Consider the following 24,503-nt stretch of genomic DNA (forward strand, 5'->3'; position numbering starts at 1 on the left):
GGTATCCAAACTTTTTCGGATGCATTTGGAAGTGCATCTAAAATTAAAATTTTGAGAATTGATCAATTGAGTCAAAAGATATGAGCAAATGAGTGCAAAAAAAAACCGTCCACGCCTGTCAAGGGTTAATGTAGTTTTATAGGCTGAAAAAAAATCGGGATTTAAGTGTTTTCAGCTGGAGCATGTCTGATGAACACGATGCCATCAAAACTTTTAAAATCAGAAAATACTCAGTTGACGAAAAATTGATTGAAAGTTGATTGGAATAGGTATAGTTGGCGAAATATTATCGTACACCCCGCTCATTTGAACGATACCTCGTGCAAACCATCCGGGTTCATTTTGGATTTTTAATTTTTAGTTACCCTATAATCGTGTTTTTTATCGCTTCTTGGGCTGTTTTGTTTTGATTCTGCGTTCCGTTCCACATTGTTTCATTTACTTTACTCCGTTCCATGCGGTAAACCCAAGTAACCACTAGCCTGCTGATTCGCCTTTTAGGCTTAATAGGGCCTTTATTATATATTGTATATTGTACGGCTAATATGGGGCATCAGCTGTAAAATGGCACTACGTTAGCACACAGAGTGAACTAAAGTGCTATTTGGTTACTTTGGAATGACGATTGAACCATTTTTAATATTTTAATTATTCAATTTGTCGTCAATAGGGCAAACGCTCCCTTAGTGGAAGTAGCTCCAATAGTGGAGGTAGTGTGTTTTTGCATGCTACGCAGTAATAAATGATTATATGATATTTTTTGTGATGTAAGATGCAAAAATGATATAAGTAATCGAATAATATTCATGAAATTCAACCGTAAAACTATTTAAAACAATTATTTTGCTTAAAATTTTTGCTCCTTTGCACCTATAGTGGTTCATCAGTACCCATAGTGGAGGGTCCCATAAGAAATCAATGGATAGTGCCACTAAAGGAACCATTCTTAAAAAAATACTTCCATTAAAGGAACAGTGTTCCTATTGTTGGTGCAAGACTTATTGCATGGAAATTTCAAATGAATCGTGATTTTTATACATTTGAATGATAGAAGGATTTGAAATCTATCGACTGATACGTTAAAATAATATATTTTATGATTTTATCACCGTGCTTTAGCAGTTTTTCCTTAGATGCACCATTAATGGTACATTTGCCCTATTTACGTAGATCATTTTCAGAAAAAAAAAATGTTTATATGAGTTATTTGGTATTTCCTCAAGGCAGCGTCCATAAATGACGTTGCAATTTTTGAAAAATTTTTGACACTCTCTCCCCCATCGTAGCCTATTTTTCCATACTTAATACATGGTTCGTCACACCCTCCTCCCCCATAAAATGCTACGTCATTTACGGGCGGTCCACAAAAGCTGTAACCCAAAATTTCTCGCTGCTATATTTACCTGAACTTCCAAGGCGTGGTAGGCCACAATGAGCCCGAGTAAAATCACAGTCGATACGGATATTAACGTTTTTAAAGCAGTTGAATAAAAAGATGCCTGCGAATGGAGAAAATATGACATCAGTATTTAGGCTGAGATGGAATACAGTGTGTAGGATGTTATATTTGATGTACTAAATGAGCGTGAACGAGTGAATTCATGTATACATAATTATGGAGGCTTGCAACAGAAGAAGAAAGCGATGATATCGAGAGCTGACATTTGTAGATTATGTTGCGCATAACTGCATAAGTGACATTAGCGCCACTACAGTTATTAACGGGTTTCAAACAGTTTCGCGGAGCACTTTTCCTGATTGATGAATGCATTTACGACTTAACTGGGATAACTCCTCTACTTAGCTTATTATTCTGTGTACACCTTCGCAATTAGTAATTTGAAGCTTGAATCGTTCGCTAAATATTATCGCTTAAATTTCGAATTTATAAATGGCGATAACGTCTTCTATGCGATAATGGGCAGTAACCCCCATTACATTCAGCATAATCATCATCATTATCGTCGTCGTACTCTTTGCCGTCATTATCTTCGATACACTACAACATATGTAAGCATACATCCTTTTCGATTCGCATTGGTCGTGCCGTATGGTAAGCCATTAAGTTAGACGATAATAAATAGCGACCATGACATTGTATAGGACTCTTTGTGGTTTTTAATGATTTTTTTATTTTATCTTTTATGGAATAGCCATGTCTTTTGTTGAGCGTATTTATGTTTTTAACAACTCTGTTTGGAGCAATTTCAACAAGTTTTCTTAATTGTTGTTCTTAACACAGATTCGAAAACACTATAATCTAATCACATATAATTTGGTGAAATGTAACTAAGTTATTATTGGCATTCTGCTGCATACATATTACATTTTATTAGTCGCATTAGTTCAGATCTTTCATAAGCAAAATTGAAATTTCATGTTTGTAAAAAAAAACCTTTCAATAAACTTCTTCTTACTTAACATGTTCATCAGGGCGGTTCAAATTTTAAAAATATTTGAAACTCTAATCTCCTATATATTTTTTAACATTCGTATCATAAAAATGGCGTTTTGTGAAATTTCAGCTTTCTATGTGGTGATTTGAAGATGGCGAAATGACGATGTAGGTTTATATGGAAATTACTAAGGATACATTTTGAAAAATGTTCCAAACATGTTAGTGCAGGAATGTAAGCACAAACTTTTCATCGTATAGTCGAAACTCATCCTTCTAACCGTAATAAAGAAATTTGCTGAAGAGAGTAATTTAATCCAACGGATAGGAGAAGAGATATCCATAAGTTTGTTTGCTATTATTTAGCTTCAAATGGGATTATGACCCTGCAAACATCTTCAAAAATCCCAATCAAAATGAGCTCAAAAGGGATTTGTTTTTTCAGCAACATCCTTCATTGAGGTTTGTAGAATGAGCTTTCACTATGGGATGAACAGTTTTTACTTACATTCCAGTACTAACGTGTTAGGAACATTTTTCGAAATTTCTTCATCATAGTAGATTCAATATAAACCTACATTGTATTTGGGCCACCTTTAAATCACCACCGAAAAAGCTGAAAACTTCATAGAACACTATTTTTATGGCTAGGATGGTAAGAAAGATATGGGAGATTGAGTTTTCAAACATTTTTAAATTTTGAATCGCCCTAATGATCATACACAACATTTGCTTCAACGTTTCAACATAGAATATATTTTTGGATTAGTGCCATGGAATATTTTATATTAACGAGTGCCGCTATACCAGAGAGACAGTTTTAAAATCGTTTACAACACTTTGTTTAAATCATCTGTAAAACATACTTCCTTGTATCTACAACTGCTACTTCAAGATTTCTAATAAGTAGTCTTTGCATGCCATTGAAAGGAGGAACATTTGATTGTGGGGACTATTTGACGATCTAACTTTTTGCTTTTTTTTTACAAATTATCAAATTATCAAAGCATAAATTCTACTCTGAGCAATTTAAATGCCCGTGTAATCAAACAGCACATTATTTCGCCCTGTGTTCTAATATAGTGCTATTATACAGCTGACCTGCCTTGTATTAGCAGCATAATAGCTCAATATGTCCAAAAAGGTGAATTAGCGGGCTAGTTGTTACATGGGACTTTCATTGAAGTTCCGCCTCCGTTTTTCTCGTTGGTGGTAACTAATTGATTTAATATTAATATTCAGCTCAGTCCGTTGTTCGGATTTTTCGATTTATGCTCTTCAAGATTTAAGGATTGGTATGAATTCATATTCACTTTAAGCCTCACAAAAAGAAAGCTATTATAAATTAATTCCTTTTCACTATATTCATCAATTAAGCTCGGTGTATTCTTTTATGAACAAAACCAAATGCAAATTTATTTATACTTCAAAAGATCCCAACCCACTGACAACATCGGCAGCGCCTACAACGAAATCCGTACGGCGAATTTCGATTGGCGAATATTCAATGAACTTCTGCTTTCGGCCTGCACTCTGTCGTGGCATTGGTGGGTTCAACAGATTTCATCGCTCGATGCTTTTGGTGTGAGGTTGCACGCTTGCAGCCTTTAATTATCAGCCCACCAACCACATCAGCCAGCAGCAGCAGCAACTTGAAAAACAACTCAAACCACGGTGCTACCCAGATCGTTGGTATCAGATTTTTATTTTATTAAATCGGAGATCGGAGATAAAAAGTTGCCTAAATTCTAAGTTTACTTTACCCACAATTAAGTAGAACTAAATCGGTAATGCATTTTATTTGTTATGGCTATATCGGTCATGCGACACAAAGGCAAAGGGAGTCACAGTCTGTGTTGGTAGCAAAGCTCAAAGCTTTGAGCCAACCCTTCTCCAGTAGAGAAGCTAGGTAGAATACAGGACGCTTCGATGCTTTACTGGTTCCCCTATGGCCTGCTCAATTTCACCACCTAATTAGTTTCAATCTAGTCGCTCCCTTCCGACGCCTATCCATGTATTCATTTCATCATTTGTAAAAAAAATCTTCTATAGACTCTCTTTGCCTTTGAGTCACATGACCGATATAGCCATAACAAATAAAATGCAAAACAATTACGGTCGATACCTTCTCTACATATCTAAATCGTTTATTTTTTACTCTCGGAAATTCCTTTCTTCCTTACGAATGCTGTCAAAATAGGGAGAGTTGCATCTACTCAATAGGAGTGCTTTGGCATAATAACCCAAATTTGTGTATAATGCAATTTTTCCTTAAAAGGAACTCAATTTTGTGTAGAATCAATCCATGTTTGAGTTTTGAATAGAGTTAGAGACAAAAAACAACCTAATGACAGCCTTGGAAATTTAGACGAAATTGAGTAATTGGGCTCAACTATGGAATTGCGTAGAAACAATCCAAAATTGAGTTGCATCGCGTCTTCGTATATACTCACCAGTCATTTTCGAAATGCAAGCTGGGCAAAATTTGAAAAAAATCCAAGGACACGTTTTGAAGTTATGCCCTTTAGTCCACATATTTTAAAGAAATGAGAGATATTCAAACAGTTTTGTCTTTACTGTCATTAGGAGAATTATATCATCAAACAATTGGTGACCTTGAACGACGGCTCCCCTACTCGTATCGATCCGGCAACAGGTAAAACCTCAGCAATCGACGTGTTCATCTGTTTTGAGAGTCTGGCGCGAAGGTTCACCTCGCGGACCTTACTGGACACACACAATAGCGACCACTATCCTATAACGGTTTCCATACCCGGATGGTCCAATCATCGAACTTCACGACAGAAGTGTCTGCACGACAAAGCTGATAGGTCGTTGTATGAACGCCTTACAGCGGAAAACATTCGCCCAGATGTTGACTGGGACGTAGAGAGCTTCACGGCGAAGATAATAGCAGCAGCGAAGAAATCCATTCCACGGAGTAGCGATCGTATTGGACCAAAATCGGTTCCGTGGTGGTGCGCTGAAGTAAAGTAAAGCGCGATTCGAGCCAACCCGATGCATTGGCGAGTTTCCAGGAAGCTAAATCAGCGGCAAAAAAAGCTGCCATCCTAGCAAAGCAGCAGCCGTGGGAAGACTTCGTTGCGAAAATATCATCAAACAGCACGACGACCGAACTGTGGTGCACGGTCAACACATTGCGTGGCAACCGGTAACAGCGCCCGGAGAAAGCAAACGGATTTACAGACAATAATGAAGAAGCAGCGGAAGAACTGACAATGTACTAAAGCGACAGATTAGCTACTTTAAGCTACCCTTCAACTTTCCGGATGGCGAAATCGGCAGCTGAACGAAAGGGCGTGGTAGCTCAACAAGTGCCGATTCAATAGGATACCCTCTTCTTCTACGTCTTCCCCATCGGTGAAGGTGACGCTTCCTGAACTCCTCATAAAGTCTGGCGGAATGCTGTCGTCGTTCCCATCCCGAATTGCCAGGATTCCGGACTGGCTGCTTTCCGGCCAATATGGCTCACCAGCTGCATGGCGATATTGATTGAGCGGATCATCAACCACCGTTTGATAACGGAGCTGGAGTCGAGCGGTCGGTTTGACAAGCGCCAGCACGCATTCCGTGCGGGAAGTGTCACCGTACTTTGCCACTGCTGAATATCGATGAGCACTGTCTCTTTGGATCTGTCGAAGGCGCATGACACGACCTGGTGGCACGGAATATTGCGTAACTTAAAGTCATGGCGAAGACGTGGTCGAATGATCAACATTCTGAAAAGTTTTCTCACCGAGCGAACATTTCTGGTAGCTGTATGAGGACATCTGTTGCGCGAACACCAGCTGAAGAATGAGGTATCTCAGGGTTCCGTACTATCCGTAACACTGTTCCTCGTTGCGATGCAGCCCATATCTTCCGAGTTGTGCCAGCCGGAGTCGACGTCCTTCTATATGCTGACGATATTCGCCTCGTCGTACGTGGAGCGTATAAAACCTACAAGTCACTGTGGGAGTAGTCGAGAAATGGTCAAAGAACGTAAGGTTTACCATATCTGCGATGAACTCGCACACTTTCTACTACAGTCCGAATGCACGCCAAGAGCCAGCAAACAAAATCACCATCGATCGGATCGTCGTTCCGGAGATCAATCGTTTGAGAATCCTTGGAATACCCAGGTAACATGTATAGCTGATTAAAGGCTCCCCCAAATCTACGCGACTTTTTACGGTGCAGCGGCAAAAAATCGTCGAGATTTCGTTGTATCGCTGCAAGCACTCTTCTATGAAACCATCTTGACTGATACGTCGCGAATCGCTGTGAAATCGCGTCGCTGTAGCTAAGACACGCTCATCAAACAGTGCATGCAGCGAAACATCAGCGACAATTTTTTTGTCGTTGTCGCCGTAAAAAGTTGCTTAGATCAGGGGAAGCCTTAACAGTTTATTCTGCTGGAAAGAGGCTGTATAAACAGAATTTCAGCTGAATAAGCCGTGATGTTACTTGGGTTACTTGGGTAACCCTGCGTCGAACCCTCATGTTCAAGTCACATTGCCAAACGGTGAAGAAAGCATGCGATTCTCGACTTCAGATTCTGCAAATGTTCGGTGCCAAACTTCTCCGCGGTAATCGATCTAATTTGCAGCAGGTAGGATCGTCAGTAGTAACATCGAAACTGATCTACGGGATCGGACTGGTAGGCCGAGGAAGACCAGCGTCTCTGTAGATCTTCGCCCCGGCGTACAGCAAAATGGTTTGCTTCCGGAGCGTTCATGACTAGTCCGATCAACTCGGTCATGGTTGAAGTGGGCACTTTACCTTCTAGCGGCACAGTCTACAGCGCGGACGGTCATCCGAAATGCAGCAAAAAGTTTTGATAACACCAAACTTCCTCTGATCCGACGCACCGTCTGGTTGTACTTACAGGACCAGCGCTTCTTCATGTCAGCCACTTTGTACCCGTGAGTGATTCGAAGTCTCAGAACACGGTAGGGGCCGCTTAGCATATTGCAAGTTTGGCTGGTAAGTACAGTTTACCGGAGCAGTGCTGTGTGTTTTCTGCAAATGCATACGCCATAAAAATATCAGTCTTAATCCCGAACGTGGCTAGAGAGATAGTGATTCTTACTGACTCAGCGAGTTGCCTCCAAGCACTGGAGTCGGGAAATTCCAAACACCCGTGGATCCAGGAAGTGGAAAAAGTAGCGAGGTTCATGTTGGTCCGATTCTGTTGAATACCTGGACATGCAGGCATCAACGGAAGCAGTGAAGCTGACTGACTAACCAACGAGGCTAGTATAAAGTGACCAGACGTCCGCAATTTTCAAATTGATATTACAGCGTCTAATCTATTTGTTTGACTGAAAAAAGCATTTAGATATTTTTTTAGGCCTAATATGATTGTAGAATGCATCTTCTTCTTTGTGGCGTTACGTCCCAACTGGGACAAAGCCTGCTTCTCAGATTAGTGTTCTTATGAGCACTTCCACAGTTATTAACTGAGAGCTTTCTTTGCCGATTGACCATTTTTGCATGTGTATATCGTGTGGCAGGTACGAAGATACTCTATGCCCTGGAAATCGAGAAAATTTCCTTTACGAAAAGATCCTCGACCAGCGGGATTCGAACCTACGACCCTCAGCATGGTCATGCTGAATAGCTGCGCGTTTACCGCTACGGCTATCTGGGCCCCTAGAATGCATATCTAATAGGTAGAATGCATATCTAATACGAAAAATGTTTGATTGGGAACGAAATCTGACAGGGCGTCCCACGTTTCGCGGAACATATATGGTCGCTTTAGGCTAGTCGGCAATCGGCCTACGGCACGCCAGGAGAGGACGCATTGAAAACTGTCAAGTATTAGCTGTGGTAAGACAATCACTCATAGCTTGTCTTCTTAATATCTCGGGGTCTGATTTGACGCCAAATGCACCTGGGGGAAACACATTGTGTATCTGACGAATAAAACGAATCAACTTCATGCGAACTATAACCGGAACATGGTGGGGAGCCCATCCGGAAGATCTGATCAAGATGTACCAAACAACCATCTTGTCGGTCTTAGAGTACGGTAGCTTTTGCTTTCAATCCGCGGCAAAAACACATATGCTGAAGATACAGCGGATTCAGTACCGCTGTCTTCGCATCGCGCTAGGCTGCATGAACTCGACTCACACAATGAGGTTAGAGGTACTTGTAGGAGTACAGCCCCTGACAGATCGTTTCGCGGAGTTAACACTCTGGTTCCTCATCCGTTGTGAGGTTCTCAAACCATTGATTATTGAAAACTACGAAAAGCTGCTTGAACATAACTCTCAAACTCGTTTCATGAGTGTGTACTACTGGTGCATGACGCTAGAGGTTAGGCCATCTTCGGTTAACACCAATCGTAATAACTTCCAAGACTTCGACTGTTCCTCTGTACTATTTGATTTGTCCATGAAGCAAGATATCCATGGTATACCAGATCACTTTCGTTCAAAGTTTATCCCTCCCATGTTTGCAAGTAAATTCGGGAATGTCAGCGAGAACCGACAGTTCTTCACTGATGGGTCAAAAATGGATGATATCACTGGTTTCGGTGTTTACAACGTTTTTCATAGCGCCTTCTTCATGCTTCAAAAGCCATGCTCTGTATATGTTGCTGAGCTAGCAGCTATACATTATGCCTTAGAGTACATCAGATCTCTCCCTCCCGAGCATTTCTTCATTTTTTCCGACAGTCTAAGCTCTCTGAAGGCTTTTCGGCCAATAATGTTCTTAGTGTAGTTTTCAAGAAAATACAACGTTTTTTTTTAAATACGCGAAATACAGACAAAAGTACTCATTTTGTTTGTTACTTGAATTTTTCACGATGGCCATAACATTTAATCACATTTGAATGTGTATATGCATTTGGCGAACAACTTTTTCTGAATAATGTTCTAAGTTTTTTTACTTAGAAAATAAGTATAATATCGAAAAAATACCCTCCTTATTTGTAGCTTAAAATTTCTTGCCTAATTTCTTTTCCAATACATGTTATAAGCTTGAAATCTCGTAGACTTGTGATCTCGCACTAAAAGCCAATGGTAAGCCGAGTGTGTAGCTCCTTGTTTCTAAGAAAATGAATGGGTGAAGATAAAACTATTACCACTGAGTGATTTTTTTTTTTTCAAAAATACGTTTAATACAGAAAAAATACTCTACCTGACTTGTAACTTGAAATTTTTCACGATGATTAATACATACCATCTTATAACTTTATATCTTTATAACATTAGTGAAAACCTTTCCAGAGCAATGTTGTTAGCTTCTTTTCAAGAAACTACTATATTTTTCCATAAATACTTACGAAACAGATAAAATACTCTTCTTTTCTGTAAATTGATATTTCCCAGACAACCAGAATGTACACTCCCGTGCAAAAGTTTGGGTTCACCCCCTCAAAAACATGCAAAAGTGTTCTGTCCATATCTCTGTGATTACACGTCCAATTGAAACTCTTTAAGCCGCATTCAAAAGGCAAAGAGTTATTCTTACTTCGTATGTATTTTTCCAAAAACATTTTTTGAATTTTGTATACTAAATTTTTACTTAAAGTTGTGACATTTTTCAAAAAACACACTGAAAAATCATATTTAATTTCCTCAGCATTGGGTCGACCAAAATTTTAAATCAAAGTGTCATTAGAATCGTAATCTTATATTCTTTGAAGAGACCCCACGAAATTTTGGCGGAAAAATCTGCAAAGTATTCAAAATCAATGAAACAGTCAGTCGAGTCATCGTGCAAAAAGTTTGGGTTCACCTGAGCCGCACGCACATCATTTTTGTCAATATCTCTGCCATTTTTCAACCGATTTTAATAGTTTAAAGCTTTTTTGAGCGCAAATAATGGCGCGTACATGATTGGTTTGAGATTTCACAGATTTAAGTAAGTTCAGGTGAACCCAAACTTTTGCACTATACACCATACTGAGGGGTGAACCCAAACTTTTGCACGATGACTTGACTGATTGTTTCATTGATTTTGAATACTTTCCAGATTTTTCCGCCAAAATTTCGTGGGATCTCTTTAAAGAATATAAGATTACTATTCTAATAACACTTTGATTTAAAATTTTGGTTGACCCAATGCTGAGGAAATTAGATATGATTTTTCAGTGTGTTTTTTGAAAAATGTCACAACTTCAAGTAAAAATTTAGTATACAATGTTCATAGAATGTTTTTGGAGAAATACATACGAAGTAAGAATAACTCTTTGCCTTTCGAATGCAACTTAGAGAGTTTCAATTGGACGTGTAATCACAGAGATATGGACAGAACACTTTTGCATGTTTTTTAGGGGGTGAACCCAAACTTATGCACGGGAGTGTACGTATAATCAAATAACCTTTTATGTTATGCGATGCTTATATGCGCAAAGTTTCACGTATAAGATGTCGCGAAAATGCCTTATGCGTACAAAAGTGGAGGCGATATGCATGCAAATTTTATATGATGAAAAGTAACATGCAATGCGAGTGTGTTGATTTTCTTGCGAATTAGTCTGTACTCCTATGCGACTTAATTTATGCTAACAAAGTTTTTTTTGACAGCTGCTACGGATTGATCCGACTTGCTTTGTAATAGTAAATGGGACGAAACGGAATGTACGTACGAATTCATAAAATAGCGTTTTATGCGAGGAAACTCATCGAGCAAACGATTTGATGCACCATTTAGTGCGGCAGTGATGCAGTTTGTACAAATAAACGACTTAAGGTGAAGATGAATCGAAGCCAAAGTTCAAATTTTCAAGAGCACGGATCTGGAGAACCAAACACCCGTTTGAGCTGAAAACCTTATCGACTGGTCACCACCAGCTAGTGACCAATCGATTAAGTTTTCAGCTTAAACGGATGTTTGGTTCTCCAGATCCGTGCTCTTGAAAATTTGAACTTTGGCTTCGGTTCATCTTCACCTTAACTCCATATGTATTTAGTGAACAATTTTTCAAACAATGTTATCAATTTACCTGTCATAAAACTACAATATTATCTTCAAATTCTACGTATAATACAAATATACTTTTCTTCGTTGTGACTTTGAATTTTGTGCGTTGACCAAATCCATATTATTAATGCACACACAGTCAGTGACAACAGTTAGTAATCAAATGCTGTTTTAACATACAAAATGCCCAAGTTTGAAGATCTGTATCTCAGTTTCTGGTAATCAGAATTGGCTGAAATTTTGATGACGAACTACAAATAACCTGAGGTCTTTACATTTCAATAATTTTAGAGGGTTGATATAAGCCAAAGGTAAGTAACTAAGAGACTTTTTTTTTCAATTTATTCCAAAAACGATAAGTTGTTTGGAAATTGGTGTGTTCAGGTACGTAGGTAACTCCCAAGAGCGCAGAACTTTACCAAACAAACTAACTACCAACAACTTACCGTTTTATAATTAAATTATTGATCACTTACATACGTCTTTGAAAAACCCTCTGAAACTTTACGAAAAATTAATGAAATTTAATTTATATTAAATTTTATTTAAAATATTAACAAAACCTCAGGTTATTTCTATTTGGTCATCAACATTTTAGCCAATTTGAACTACCAGAAGCTGAGATACAGATATCTAAACTTGGACATTTTGTATGGTATTATTACGAACTTTCGTCACTGACTGTATGTATTTAGTGAACAATTTTCCAACAGTTGTAAGTTTAACATTCAAGAACTACTATATTTTTCTAATAATATAGTACAGAATTAAATATACTTCTTGTTTGTAAGATGAAATTTAATTATTGGTCATCATACATAATAACTTCTTCAAATATATGTTTGCTTATATTGAGTGAACAATTTCCCAGAACAATGTTGTTTGTTTGGTATTAAAATAACTACAACATTTTTCCAAAAAATAATACAGACATTTTCCCAAAAAATAATATAGATTTGTATTATTGTAACTTAAAATATCTTGCGATAATGAGCACATATTATTACCCTCAAATATACATTGGTATGTAATAAAAATCTTTTTATAACATTGATGTTATTTTAACTTCCAAGAAACTGCAATATTTTTCCAAAAATACGTAAAATACAGAAAAAATGTTCTGGAATGCAACATATTTTTTTTTTCAAAGGGGTTGTGTGTGAAACTTTCAAGAAACTACAATATTTTTTGAAGACTACGTATAATACGGAAAAAAATATTGTTTTTTGTTTGTAACTTGTAATTTATCGCTATGACCAATACAAATTCAGGTCATTTTTCCTTTGGTCAATATTTTGATATCGCTGAATACATACACTTAATACATATATACTAGAGTGGTTAAAAAATCGGTTTTGCTCCATACCGCTCATTCGATTATAAATCAAATTCTGAGTGTCCTCTCAAAATTTAAGCTTTTTCGGATGAAAACTGAGAGTGTACAAGCCCTTCAAAGTTTATATAGGAATTGCTATGAGAAAATCAAAGAATTCATTCAATCAGTTATAGTGTTTACCCTTGTGCTCTTAAAAATTAGAACTACATTGGAACTGTAAGATACATTCATCAGCTACAACTTTTCTGAAGACCGTTGGACGGCTCAGTAATTAGTTATTGATTTTTATATGAGTTGTAAAACTTTGGCTATAATGATTGGGCTGCTCTGCAGGCATCACTGGATTGTAGTAAAACATAGTAGCCATGATTTGTGTTTCCTATCTTTCGCACCATATGTAGCAATGTTGCCTGTTTAGAAGATAAATGAGCACGGTTGAAGAGTTTGCTTTTGGATAAAAGTCTATAACTAATTACTGAGATGTCCGATTTGAAAACGGTCTTCGGCAATGTTGTAGCTGATGAATGTATCTTACAGTTCCAATGGAGCTTCAATCCCCAAAAGCACAAGGGTAAACACTGTGACCGATTGAATAAATTGATTGCTTTTCCCATAGTAATTCCCATATAAACTTTGAAGGGCTTGTGCAGTCAAAGTTTTCATCTAAATGAGCTAAAATGAGTAGTAGTATCTTTGGGAAACTTTTGTAGTTTTTTGAAGGTTAAACTTATAACATTATTCTGGAAAGTTGTTCACCAAATACACACGTTCATTTGAACGTGATAATATGTATTGGTCATCGCGAAAAACTTCAAGTTACAAACAAAAGAAATATTTTTTCTGTATGATACGTATCTTTGTGAAAATTTCGTAGTTTTTAGAAAGTTAAACTTATAATTTCATTCTGGAAAGTTGTTCACCAAATACTCACGTTCATTTAAAGGTGATAATATGTATTGATCATCGTGAAAAATATCATGTTACAAACCAGCAAGTGTATTTTCTCTGTGTAACACGTATTTTGGGAATATTTTGTTGTTTCTTGAAGGTTAAACTTATAATATTATTCTGGAAAGTTGTTTACCAAATACACATGTGCATTTGAAGGTGATAATATGTATTGGTCATTGCGAGAAATTTCAAGTTACAAACCAGAATATGTACTTTCTCTGTATTATACGCAAATTTGTGAAGAAAGTGTTGTGCTTTTCGAAATAAATTACTAAAAAGTTTTCACATTCTAATACCTGACAAGATTGCGCTCATTTTAAGCAAAAAATATGCATAGATCTTCGCGATAAAAAGAAAGTTATTATCGAAAAACAGCATTTTTTTAAGACTTGCCTCAGGTTTTTCAGTTCTCAAGATTATAATACTGTACAAATTTGAGTTCTCAACATTTTGCAGTAATCTTGATACCTGGAAAAATTGATATGTGAAAAAAATAAGAAACCGAATGAAAACTGATTGAGATACAGCGAGTTGAAAATACCGTTCCTACTGATTTTGGGTCACAGCCACCGGAGTGTTAAGAAGAATAAAAGTCGATTTCGAGCAATGCTGTTAAATGTCAAAATTTTAGAAAACTTAAAATGCCAATAGCACCCTTGCAAGCGAGATAACGCAACAGTAAATATTACCAACCGATAGTAATTCGGAAAAAGTCACCAGGAAAAACGTTTTCCGATGACTTTTTCCACGGGGAAGGATGATATTAGCAATATTCAATTGTCAAAGTCACTTGATATTCATTACATTTAACAGCTCTGATTTCGTGGCATTGGTAAAAATTTGAAAAACTTTCGCAGAGTACCTGCCAAGGCTTTGCGGAGCTCAAAGTGCTCCGCAGAGCACGATATGAAAATCGCTGGTTTGGAGTTTCCTTTCTAGTACTGTTTAAAAAATTCGTTACCATTGAAGGTATTTTTCTTCTAATTATCACGGTGAATGAAAACCCGATGGAATATCTTTGATTTTCTCTGAAGTCGAATAATGGGTGCAAATTTGATGAAGATTTTTTTCGATAACTACGGCCCGGGGAGCAAAGTGTACCACTTTTCCTTCCGACGCTTTGTCTAGCAAATACCGCAACAATGCCGGCCTGGTGGTTGTTGGCACCCTGATGAGAAATTTTTGGCCCACGTTGGTTGACGCTGCAGTTCGAACGAGGGTGATGCTGCTTGCTGATGTTGGTATTGTTGGAATTTTGGCTGCCCGGGTGCTTCGCTCAACCACTTCCTCCGTTTGGCATTGTGCATTGATCATGCAGATGTATAATTGTTGGTTAAATTTATGGCTCAGATCTCTTCGGAAGTGTTGCGATTGTGAAGCTGGAATTTCGGCAAAATTTATTGCACTGAGAACCGGGTTAGTCAATGCCATTCTGAATTGAAACAATGGGAAAATTTGGTGTCGAAGTATGGGAAGATAATGTTATGCTCGAATGTGGTTCCATATTTTGCATAGTTTGGTGTGAATAAAAGAAAATTCCACATGGAGTAATTATTGTCACAATGATTCTTGACAGGGCATATATCATTGAATTTTAAATATAAATTTGACTGGTGATAAATAGAGGAGAAGTCGTCTTAGTGGGAAGAGGAGCAAAGGAACGTAAGTGATGAAAATCGGAAATCGAGTTGAATATCGCACGTACATCTGCGATATCAAATTTTCGTATTGTTTTAATAACAGAAATTTAAAATAATGATAACCAAATAACCAACTTCAAATGAAATAATGATAGTTAATCAATTAGTATTTGATGACTCTCAAATTAAGATATCATCATTATCAAAATGGAAAACTTCGATCGCATATAATAACACTACGGAATATTTTTCTGTCTCATGCACCAAAATATCGCTTTTTAAAAAGTATCATTATGGTGGTAAAGTTTTGAATATAATGTTATGGTTAATGATTTTATCTTAAAATTTGCATTTGTCATTTACACCCCCTTGTTTCTAATCCCATCATTTATAATTTCCTGCTTAGATTTCCAAGTAAAACTACAAAGCCAATTGCGTAAGAGAAAACAAAACAAGGATAATTTCCTGGAATGCTTGCCATAGATGTTGAGTTAGTATAAATATCACCTATGTCAGCCATCAGCAGCATCCTTGTGTTACCAAACTTTAAATTTGCTTATATGTTGTGACTAATTGAACATCATTCCGGCTCCCGGTGATTTGAGTCAAATTAATTGCTAAATCATTGCATGAAAACAAACACCATCACAGCTCATTTACGCCTTGTTAAATTGAACCTACTTGTTTATGGACGATCATAACAAGTTCAAGCTAATGAAGCATACACATGTAAATAAAATCTCGGAATATGTGAATAATGCAGGTAATGTACTGAATGTTTGCTCATGCCCACCTCCTCCGAACCTTGACTGCAATGTGACGGGATGGGTGCTCACCTCGATATCAAATAGGTTCAATAATATTATTGGAAGCATGTGGGATACACGTGCCTCAGTAGTGCACGAAAGTGTCTACCCTATTTGGGAGTTTTCAATTTGCCACAGTTATTGGATACGTGCTGCTACATGCAGGATGCCTGCTGATAACCGACTGACATTGTAGAAAGACAGTTTCTGTTGTAGAAATTGGGGGATTTTCAGTTTATTGCCTATTGAAAACATTGTGTACATACGTTGGCGTTTCATAAGTTCTACATTTATATCTCATCTGCGTGATCCAAGAGCAATGGCAATAAACTTGGAACAAAATGTTAAATACTTTTCCAGCAAATGAATTCAACACTTGGTTTTCAGATAATATTTTGGGAATACCTAACATCTACCTATGTACATAATGGTAAAGTCTTCTTCATATGGTAGAAATAGCGCTGTTGTGAGTCTATTTTTCAGTGATAATTAATCTTCGAGCTGTTAAGTGGAATACCTATAAGTAGATGAAAAAACGAATTTAGTACTATACCAATTAATTCCACTAGAGTTCGTATCTTTTGACAGATACGCGTATTTCGACCACAACTGTAAGGCCGTCTTCAGTGTCGTGTGCTGGACACTAAAGACCGCCTTACAGTTGATTATCTATCAAAAGATACAAACTCTAGTGGAATTAAATGATATAGTACTAAATTCGGTTTTTCGTCTACTCAGGTTTTTTAATAATGCATTTTTCTGAATCATCTTATGAATAAAACTACAGGGATGCCAGGTGCCCTGTGGATACCCTAGCAGTGACTGCAAATTTTGAAATTTTCCCGCAATGTTTAACAAATTGAGTTCTTTTCATCTTCAGAAGATTATCAATAAGCACATTTTCTGCACATTTTTTGCGTGAGACTTTCCATATACTGTATCAAATGAAAATAAGCCGAATACATTTTTTTAAGCGTCAAATTTTCTTTGTATTGAAAACTACGTCGTTTACCTTCCAGTTCTTCCCCCCTCAAATAACACGGAATATTGATCCTATTGTAAAATATATTAACTTGCGCGGCATGTTAAGGAAGCCATGTACAAGCTCATACACTTGTTTAATTGAGCCAGCTAATTGCCAAAAGACAGTAAGCTTAACTTGTTTTGTTATGTAATGCCGTCATGTCATGGACAAATTAATCTAAATTTTGATTGAGTTTTTTCGCAAAATTCGCGCTTTTATTCATGTTCCATCGAGAATATCGTAAAATAATACTGACAACCTAAAGCAGTGGTTCCCAACCTTTTTGGAGATGTTGCACCCTTTAAAGTTTTTCAAACATCCCGAGGACCCCGAAGACTGGATGTTCTTGAAAATGTTTATGGAAAGATGTCATAATTAATCAACAGATATTTTTGGTAGGCATACTGTATGTAATCCACCACATATAATGTATGAATTCTGCTTTGATTCTCTAAAATTCAATAAGTTTACTAAAAATCTAGTCAGGAGTCTATCAAACATTTTTCTTAGGGGCTGATAAGGAACTCCCTAAAAAGGAGCTCACCCAAAACCAAATGAAACATATTGGATGTCATAAAGTTGGGAAAATTCCAGCTCCATCAACAACTTGTCAAAGATATTCAACAAGAAGGTCAACGTCACCTATTTCGAGAATCACCAAAAAAGTTTTTCATTATTTTTGAAACATTTTGTTAGGTACCTCCAAAAATTTCACAACCATCCACAATGTTCTCACCAAGTATTCTTACAAAGATAGCTAAGAGAAGCATCACCTCTGGAAGCAGCTTTCAACATTTAAAAAAACTAGCTAATAAGATTTCCGGAGCCACGGACATCAAGAAAAAATGTTTAAAAATATGCCAAGAACTTTCGGAAACCTTTTCAAACCAAGAGTTTGAAATTTCTTTCAAGTTCGCTCCAAGGATTTTTCCAGGGAGCTGTCAAAATCTGCCGAGAATTGAGCTTAAATTCAAAAATTTCCTATAGAAAACATTTCAAATTTGCACTGAGAATATTTTGCAAGCAAAGACGATGAGGTAAAGAAGGTTTGCAATCTCTCACTGAATAGAAAAAAAACAATGCAAGTATTTTATTAGTGTATTATTATGCAAGTATTTTATTGTAGGTACTTTCGATTCACTTCGGCAAAAGGATTTTTAAGAGGCTAATGAGCTAATTTTTAAAAACAATATGTGTTGTATTTGGAGTGCTTTTTACAGTAATGTTTCAGACAAATGGTCAAGAAAAAGTCCTAATACCAAAGTGAATCTTAGTGAAGTGTGCAAGTAGTTCTTTGTCCTATGTGCGTATTCAAAACATAAACAAAATAAGTTTAACCCTTTCTCAACCATGATAGCACAGGTGACCCACCGATTTTCAATAAACTCTAGGGGAGTTGAATTAAAACGATTATCGCAATAGAACAATTCTCGATTACTTTTTCAAATCGACGTAAGACGGTTTTGAGAAAATGAATTAAGTAGAATCACAACCTGTCTTCTAAAATAGGTTTAAAATGAATCATTTTTTTAACATTTTTTCGACGTGTACATCGCTTAAACTTTGCACACAATCAGCTCGTGTTCAAAAACTAGGTAGTTTCTATTGCTTCCCACAAAAAAATATAACAAAATGATAAGTTGTTTCATTCAGTTACTTTCGTCGTTTTTGTACCAGTGTAAAATCGGCTCAAGTAGTGATTTGTTTTGACACGTGGTTAAGTCACTTTGTCTCTCCATGCAACGGAGCGGTGAAAGTAGCGGTTGTGTTGCGAAAGTTAAAATTCTTACTTACGCCGTTTTGTAATTCCGGAATCAAACGTTCTAAAAGTGAAAAAATCTAGTTGGGTGGGAGGGGAAGTGTGGAATTTTGTCTGCGGAACACGTATGGTCGATAAAGTAAGTTTATTCACTTTTCTGACTTGGAACTATTTGAATAAGTTTTCGAGAATTATTATTTCAAACCACGGTCGCGTTACCATTAACGCCCAACACTAAAAAAATTGTTTGACCAACCGGCAACTAGGTGGTGCAAACGACAAACTCGATGCGAGTGCAACGAATGAGTCGTCGGCCAACTACCAAATATTAGAGCGCTATTTCGCTGAACAATAAAAATTATATGAATGTTACGTCTGTTTATCCGAACTAACAATTGATTTTCAATTTTTTTTTTTAATGATTTAGGATTTGAACTATTTGCAACAATTTTTGTTCAAGCGGTTTTTATAAATACGCCGTTTTGATGCTCAAATTGGCAATCAAAGTTGTGGGAAAGAAATGGTTAAGGCTATATAATCTATCAAAAAATTGAACTTTTACTAATAAAGATCTCTGGCAAAACAAGCAAAATAAGTGATTACTTCTTAATCTATTAAGAAAAAAAAAACAAATACAAATACCTTCACGAACCCCTTGAGGAGTCATTATGGCCTCCTAGGGGTCCGCGGACAATCGGTTGAGAAACCCTGGTCTGAAGATCAGCTTCTTCGAAGTGGATTATCATGCATTGAACAACATGGGAGTTGTTGTGAGCTACCTACCGGGTGGAAAACGATTGATTTCAATGCTTTACTCGTTTGCAAAGACTTTGTCGCGATTTTGTGAAAGTTAAAGTTGTAAAAGTTGTGTTGTTACAAAAACGATTAATCTACTCAATGCAGCAGAATGTTATAAAGTAGACTGGCTGAAAATTGTGTGTTGTGGCTGAAGAATGTGGTCGTGAAGTGCCCGAGCAACACACATGTTATAATTGAGTATTATCAACTTATATATGACTAAATCTGGTTCTGGTACTTAATTATAACATGTGTTGCTGGGGTGTTGTGAGAAAGTGTTTGGAAAATTGAAGAGAAAGTAGGTAGTACAGAGCGATAAAAATTTGCAGCTTTGCATTCGAAAATTGTAAAAACCTCTGAAATTTGGGCTGCATGGCGAGGTGAGTAATTTTTGAACTCTGTTTGTTTATAACTGTTGTATGTATGCAATTGCAAAAAAAAAAAAAAACAAAATTGAAAGAACAAATCTTATGCTTTGAAATTTGTATGCTGATTTTTTTTTTTCAATTATTATAAGTAGGTAATTAGTGACAGCTGAATGAGTTGAAATTTACAGAATATTTGAATAAAACCAATTATCTCCAGCAAATAAGTGTTTGACATGTGCAGTTTGAAAAATGAAACCAATATATGTTTTTTGGGAGAAATAATCACTAACATAAAAAAAATATACTGATTTACTGGAATAAAACAGAATCAAATATGGAGCTTTCGTATAAAAAATGCTTCAAATTTGTAGAATTCGAGGGTTTTGAGAATTTCCCGGGAAATCCAGGGAAATGGATGAAAGAAACAGTCAATTCCCGGGAAAAGAAGACACCCTAGTCTTGTAGGGCGCAGTAGTAAAGATTGTGCTACTTTTTCGTGAATGTTGTTTCCCCGAAAAGTGATGCAGTTCCAATATGTGCTTTAATAGTCTTCAGTGGCAGAATAGTGAACTGAACGATAAGCTATCGAAAGAAGGAGCAAATACTTAGGTATACACATGTTGCCAAGAAATCTGAGGACGGCAGAACTCGAAAGAGCTGCCAATAAAATAAAGAAAACTACATATCAAACGGGACTGGAAATGTATGCACTCATAAAAATCTTTTCGAGGAAGTGGGCTATTCGGTGGAACGAGATATTCGGGGAACAGGCGTTCGGGAAAACGTCCGAAGTATCTTCATATTGCCATTTGACAAATTGAAAAGCAAGCATCAGCAAATGTTTAGTTTTCAAGGGATGGTTTTTCTTATATAAAATGAAAAACCTTATTGCACTCAATATGCCAATAAGTTCAATTTACAATTAATTAAACGATGTGTCTCAGATATAAAGCTTCCGTTATTAATTTGCTTCGCCGTAAATGATTTCTTTTTTATGTCAGCATCTCACGTCATCTAATTAACAGCAGTGTTGACAGTTTCCCGCCGTTCGTGCTTCTATTCATCTCATATCGTTCGCCTAGGAAAGATTGCCCGGGGAAAAAATATGACTAAATTTCCGGTATATCATCAACACCTTAATTGAGTTATACGGTCACAGGTTGTCTGCCAGAAACGTGAAAATTAAACGTTCGTAGCTCAGCAGCTCCATGGACAGATACCTACATGAAAATGTATGTCATCGCACAAGTGGCGTTCTCATAAAATTTATAAAACTAATTAATTAACCATCCAGTTGGTCGGACTGGAAAAATATTTACCCGTTAATTTGTGCATAAAATACGTCTGTTCGACTCATGAAAGAGCAAAAGCCACCTGTCATCATTATTGGGGGGAGGCGTTTGGCCAAACGATTTACCGTTTTCAGGTGGGTCTCGGTTTCCCGTACAAGAGCAAAGCTTTTTTTTCCGGTAGAAGGATTTTGATATCTACTAATAGCATTTCGGTGGAAGCTGAAACGTGAATCGTTGTTGAATAAATAATATAAGCGATGACGGATGATGATGAGCATGATGATAGTAAGGGAATAAAGTGTTGAGTTGCATGCCATGAAACAACAATGTGTGAAATTTATGGTAATTGTCGACTGTACTTATCTGAACGAGCTCTCAATCACTGATGACCTTACCTGGATAAAAGAAAAACATATCGCTGTCAGTGATATTATTTCATAGAAATGTAGGGTATTCCTGATATCCATATTAAACACCAGACATCATGTTTGTGCTCTGATTCGAATTTTCCTGCTGTTATTGAGAAAATAGCACACGAAAGCAAATAAATCCCAGATCACGTATCCTTTTATTTATCTTGGTGAAAAGATACATGCAAGTATTGAAATAACTTTGTGTTGCAACAACTGATTAGCTCACAGGGCAGACACTGCCTTCTACATCGAATAATAATACCTACAAGATTGGCCATTTGCTTTGCGAAATGTTTAGTTACATGCGTAATGAAATTCGTGACTGATACGTAATGGAATGAAAGGGGCTATTCTCATTCTTGTGATAATGTATACTATAAAGTAAACCTATTCTGTAGGTTCCTGATTCCTTATTACAGAATCCAGATCTTATTGAGATGGAGTTTTTTTTCTAAATTAGGCTTAGCATAAAGTATCACCGTTCATGCCCCAGAATATACACTATTCACATGAAGAATAGATTCGCTTCACCAAGTATTGCAACACCCAATTTAAAGGTTTTAACAGTCTGAACACTTAAGCATTACCGGAGAGTAAAAGTGGCTACTGTATTTATTTTGCATTTCAGGGGGTTTCGAAACGGAGGTTGTAACTCTCGGTAAAGTGATTCTGTATTTTAGGCGAGTAGTGTATTAGTATAGTAGTATTTACTACGGTGGTTCAAAAAATCGTTTTTGCTCCAGACTGATCATTCGATTCTAGATCAAATTCTAAGTGTCCTCCAAAAATTTCAGTTAATTTGAATAAAAACTGAGGCTACACAAACCTTTCCCAGTTTGTATGATATTTACTTTGGGAAAAGCAAGCAATTCCCAGTATCGTACCGTAATCCGGGGTAACATTGATCATCTTTCTCAATATTTCTTTAATATTTCGTTTGAAAATGCAAATATTGCAAATTTTATATTTTTAAAATAAGTACTGCTACCCATAGGTCGAGACTATAAACTGTATTTTGTTTATTGAAAAATTTAAGCATGATAACAGAAATGTTTAAAGCGATTTTTTGATTTGGCTGATATGGGGTAACATTAATCACCTAAGTAAACAACATTCGGTAATATTGAAAGTGTCGTTACTTACTTATATGATGGCCCTTGAAGCCAAATCCAAACGCATACAAGTCATTTACTTTTTGAGTTATTTTAAAATTAGAAACACATCCAACCACGGAATACGTCTAAAGGTAGGCAATTTCCTAAGGAAATTCTACATTCTTAACAGTAATTCTGTAATGTTGCTTAATTGAGCATACTTATAAAAGTTTTGACAACGGAATAGTTTTCGGCGATGCCATTTTTAGTAAGAGCCACATTTTCCATGCTTATATCGTTTGCAGAACTTATGTGCGACATGAATCTTCGGTAGTGTCATCCTAAACAATTAATATCATTACTTCGAAAAGTCAACAAATTTACGCATAAGGTAAACGCCATTTTCGCTAAAATATTACCTAATAATACTCATGAATATACGAAAGAGAAATACCATTCATGATTTGGAAATGTTCATCAATAAATGATAATACGAACTTTTGAAGAGATGATTCATTCCGATCAATGATACCCCAGATTACGGTATAAGAATGTGCGCCCAAAATCACATATTCTCACGTCAAAAATCAGAATCGCACAAAATTCCAAACTAGAATAAATAAATGTTAACACAAATTGTATATACTTTTTTACTACGATTCATTATCGACAAACTTTATTGACAACCGTAAATAGAATAATCTAGAATCGCGTCAAGTTATAACAACTGATAGATCATATATCCATCCATATTAGCATAAAATGAAATCGCAATAACTTAGCAAAACTTACCACCCAATTTTGGTTTCTGCTAGCGGTGGGCTTCAAAGAATAACAAAGCGTGTGTCGCTGTATAGGAAGCTTGATTTTATATTGGCAAATAATCACCTCTACATCATGAAGTAATTGATGGTGTGGCGGTATTTTTTTTTTTTTTTTTCATGCGTCTCTAGGAGTTAAAAAAATCTTCTCAAGACTGGCCTGTATTTGTTCATGCTCATGCCACAGTGTATGGTTTGGCACTGTGTGGGATTCGCAATGGGGCGCCTACCCACTAAAAAACAGTCTCCTAGGTACACCGTCACCGTAAAGAATTCTTCTCCGGCACCACCTTGCGGTATTACTTCGAAGAAGAGGCGACACATGCTACGCGCACATGCATTAAGCCCTTCGGCTCCCATTAATAATTTGTTAGTATTCCTAGTTTGTGATCTAAACATGCCATATTCAGCCATTCGGCTCACGATACCATGGGTGCCAGAAACTCCCTGACGAAGGAAGTTCTCTCGGTGCTGGACGCATGCCATTTAGCACTCCAGGTTCTCGCGCACTATTCGGATAGTCCCCGGCGGTGAATCTATCCTACCCCGACGAAGACTTCCCCGGAGGTGGAAGTTCTTCCGGTACCGATGCTGCCCGGATAGGTGCCAAGGTCGGTCCTGCGATTCCGGTTGGCGGTGGTATGGTATCTGGTTAGGTATCCGATGGTCCTGTGTTCGAAACTAAAATAAAACATTTTTTTTATTTTCATAGAAATTTTGTTGCATCGTTTTGCTTTTTTTCTATCTTTATTAACGAGATTTTTAGCCCTGGGCTAGTTCATCTCGGGACCAACGGCTGTACTTCCCTTCCGGAGGAAGTCGTCACTGAAATTTTTAGTGACTATCTCGGGGATGGGATTCGA

The 24,503-nt window shown here is 36.9% G+C and overlaps 1 protein-coding gene across 3 annotated transcripts in view; it reads right to left on the reverse strand.

The window, feature by feature from the left end:
- LOC5568022 (small conductance calcium-activated potassium channel protein) overlaps positions 1-24,503 on the reverse strand; it is an 806,025-nt gene that overhangs the window by 126,153 nt on the left and 655,369 nt on the right. For all 3 annotated transcript variants that reach the window (XM_021853723.1, XM_021853725.1, XM_021853724.1), the window contains one exon: positions 1,404-1,499. In XM_021853723.1, coding sequence (XP_021709415.1) covers positions 1,404-1,499 — 96 coding nt within the window. The remainder of the gene's footprint in view (positions 1-1,403; positions 1,500-24,503) is intronic.

Source organism: Aedes aegypti, chromosome 3 (genome assembly GCF_002204515.2).
Source record: "Aedes aegypti strain LVP_AGWG chromosome 3, AaegL5.0 Primary Assembly, whole genome shotgun sequence".
NCBI lineage: Eukaryota > Metazoa > Arthropoda > Insecta > Diptera > Culicidae > Aedes > Aedes aegypti.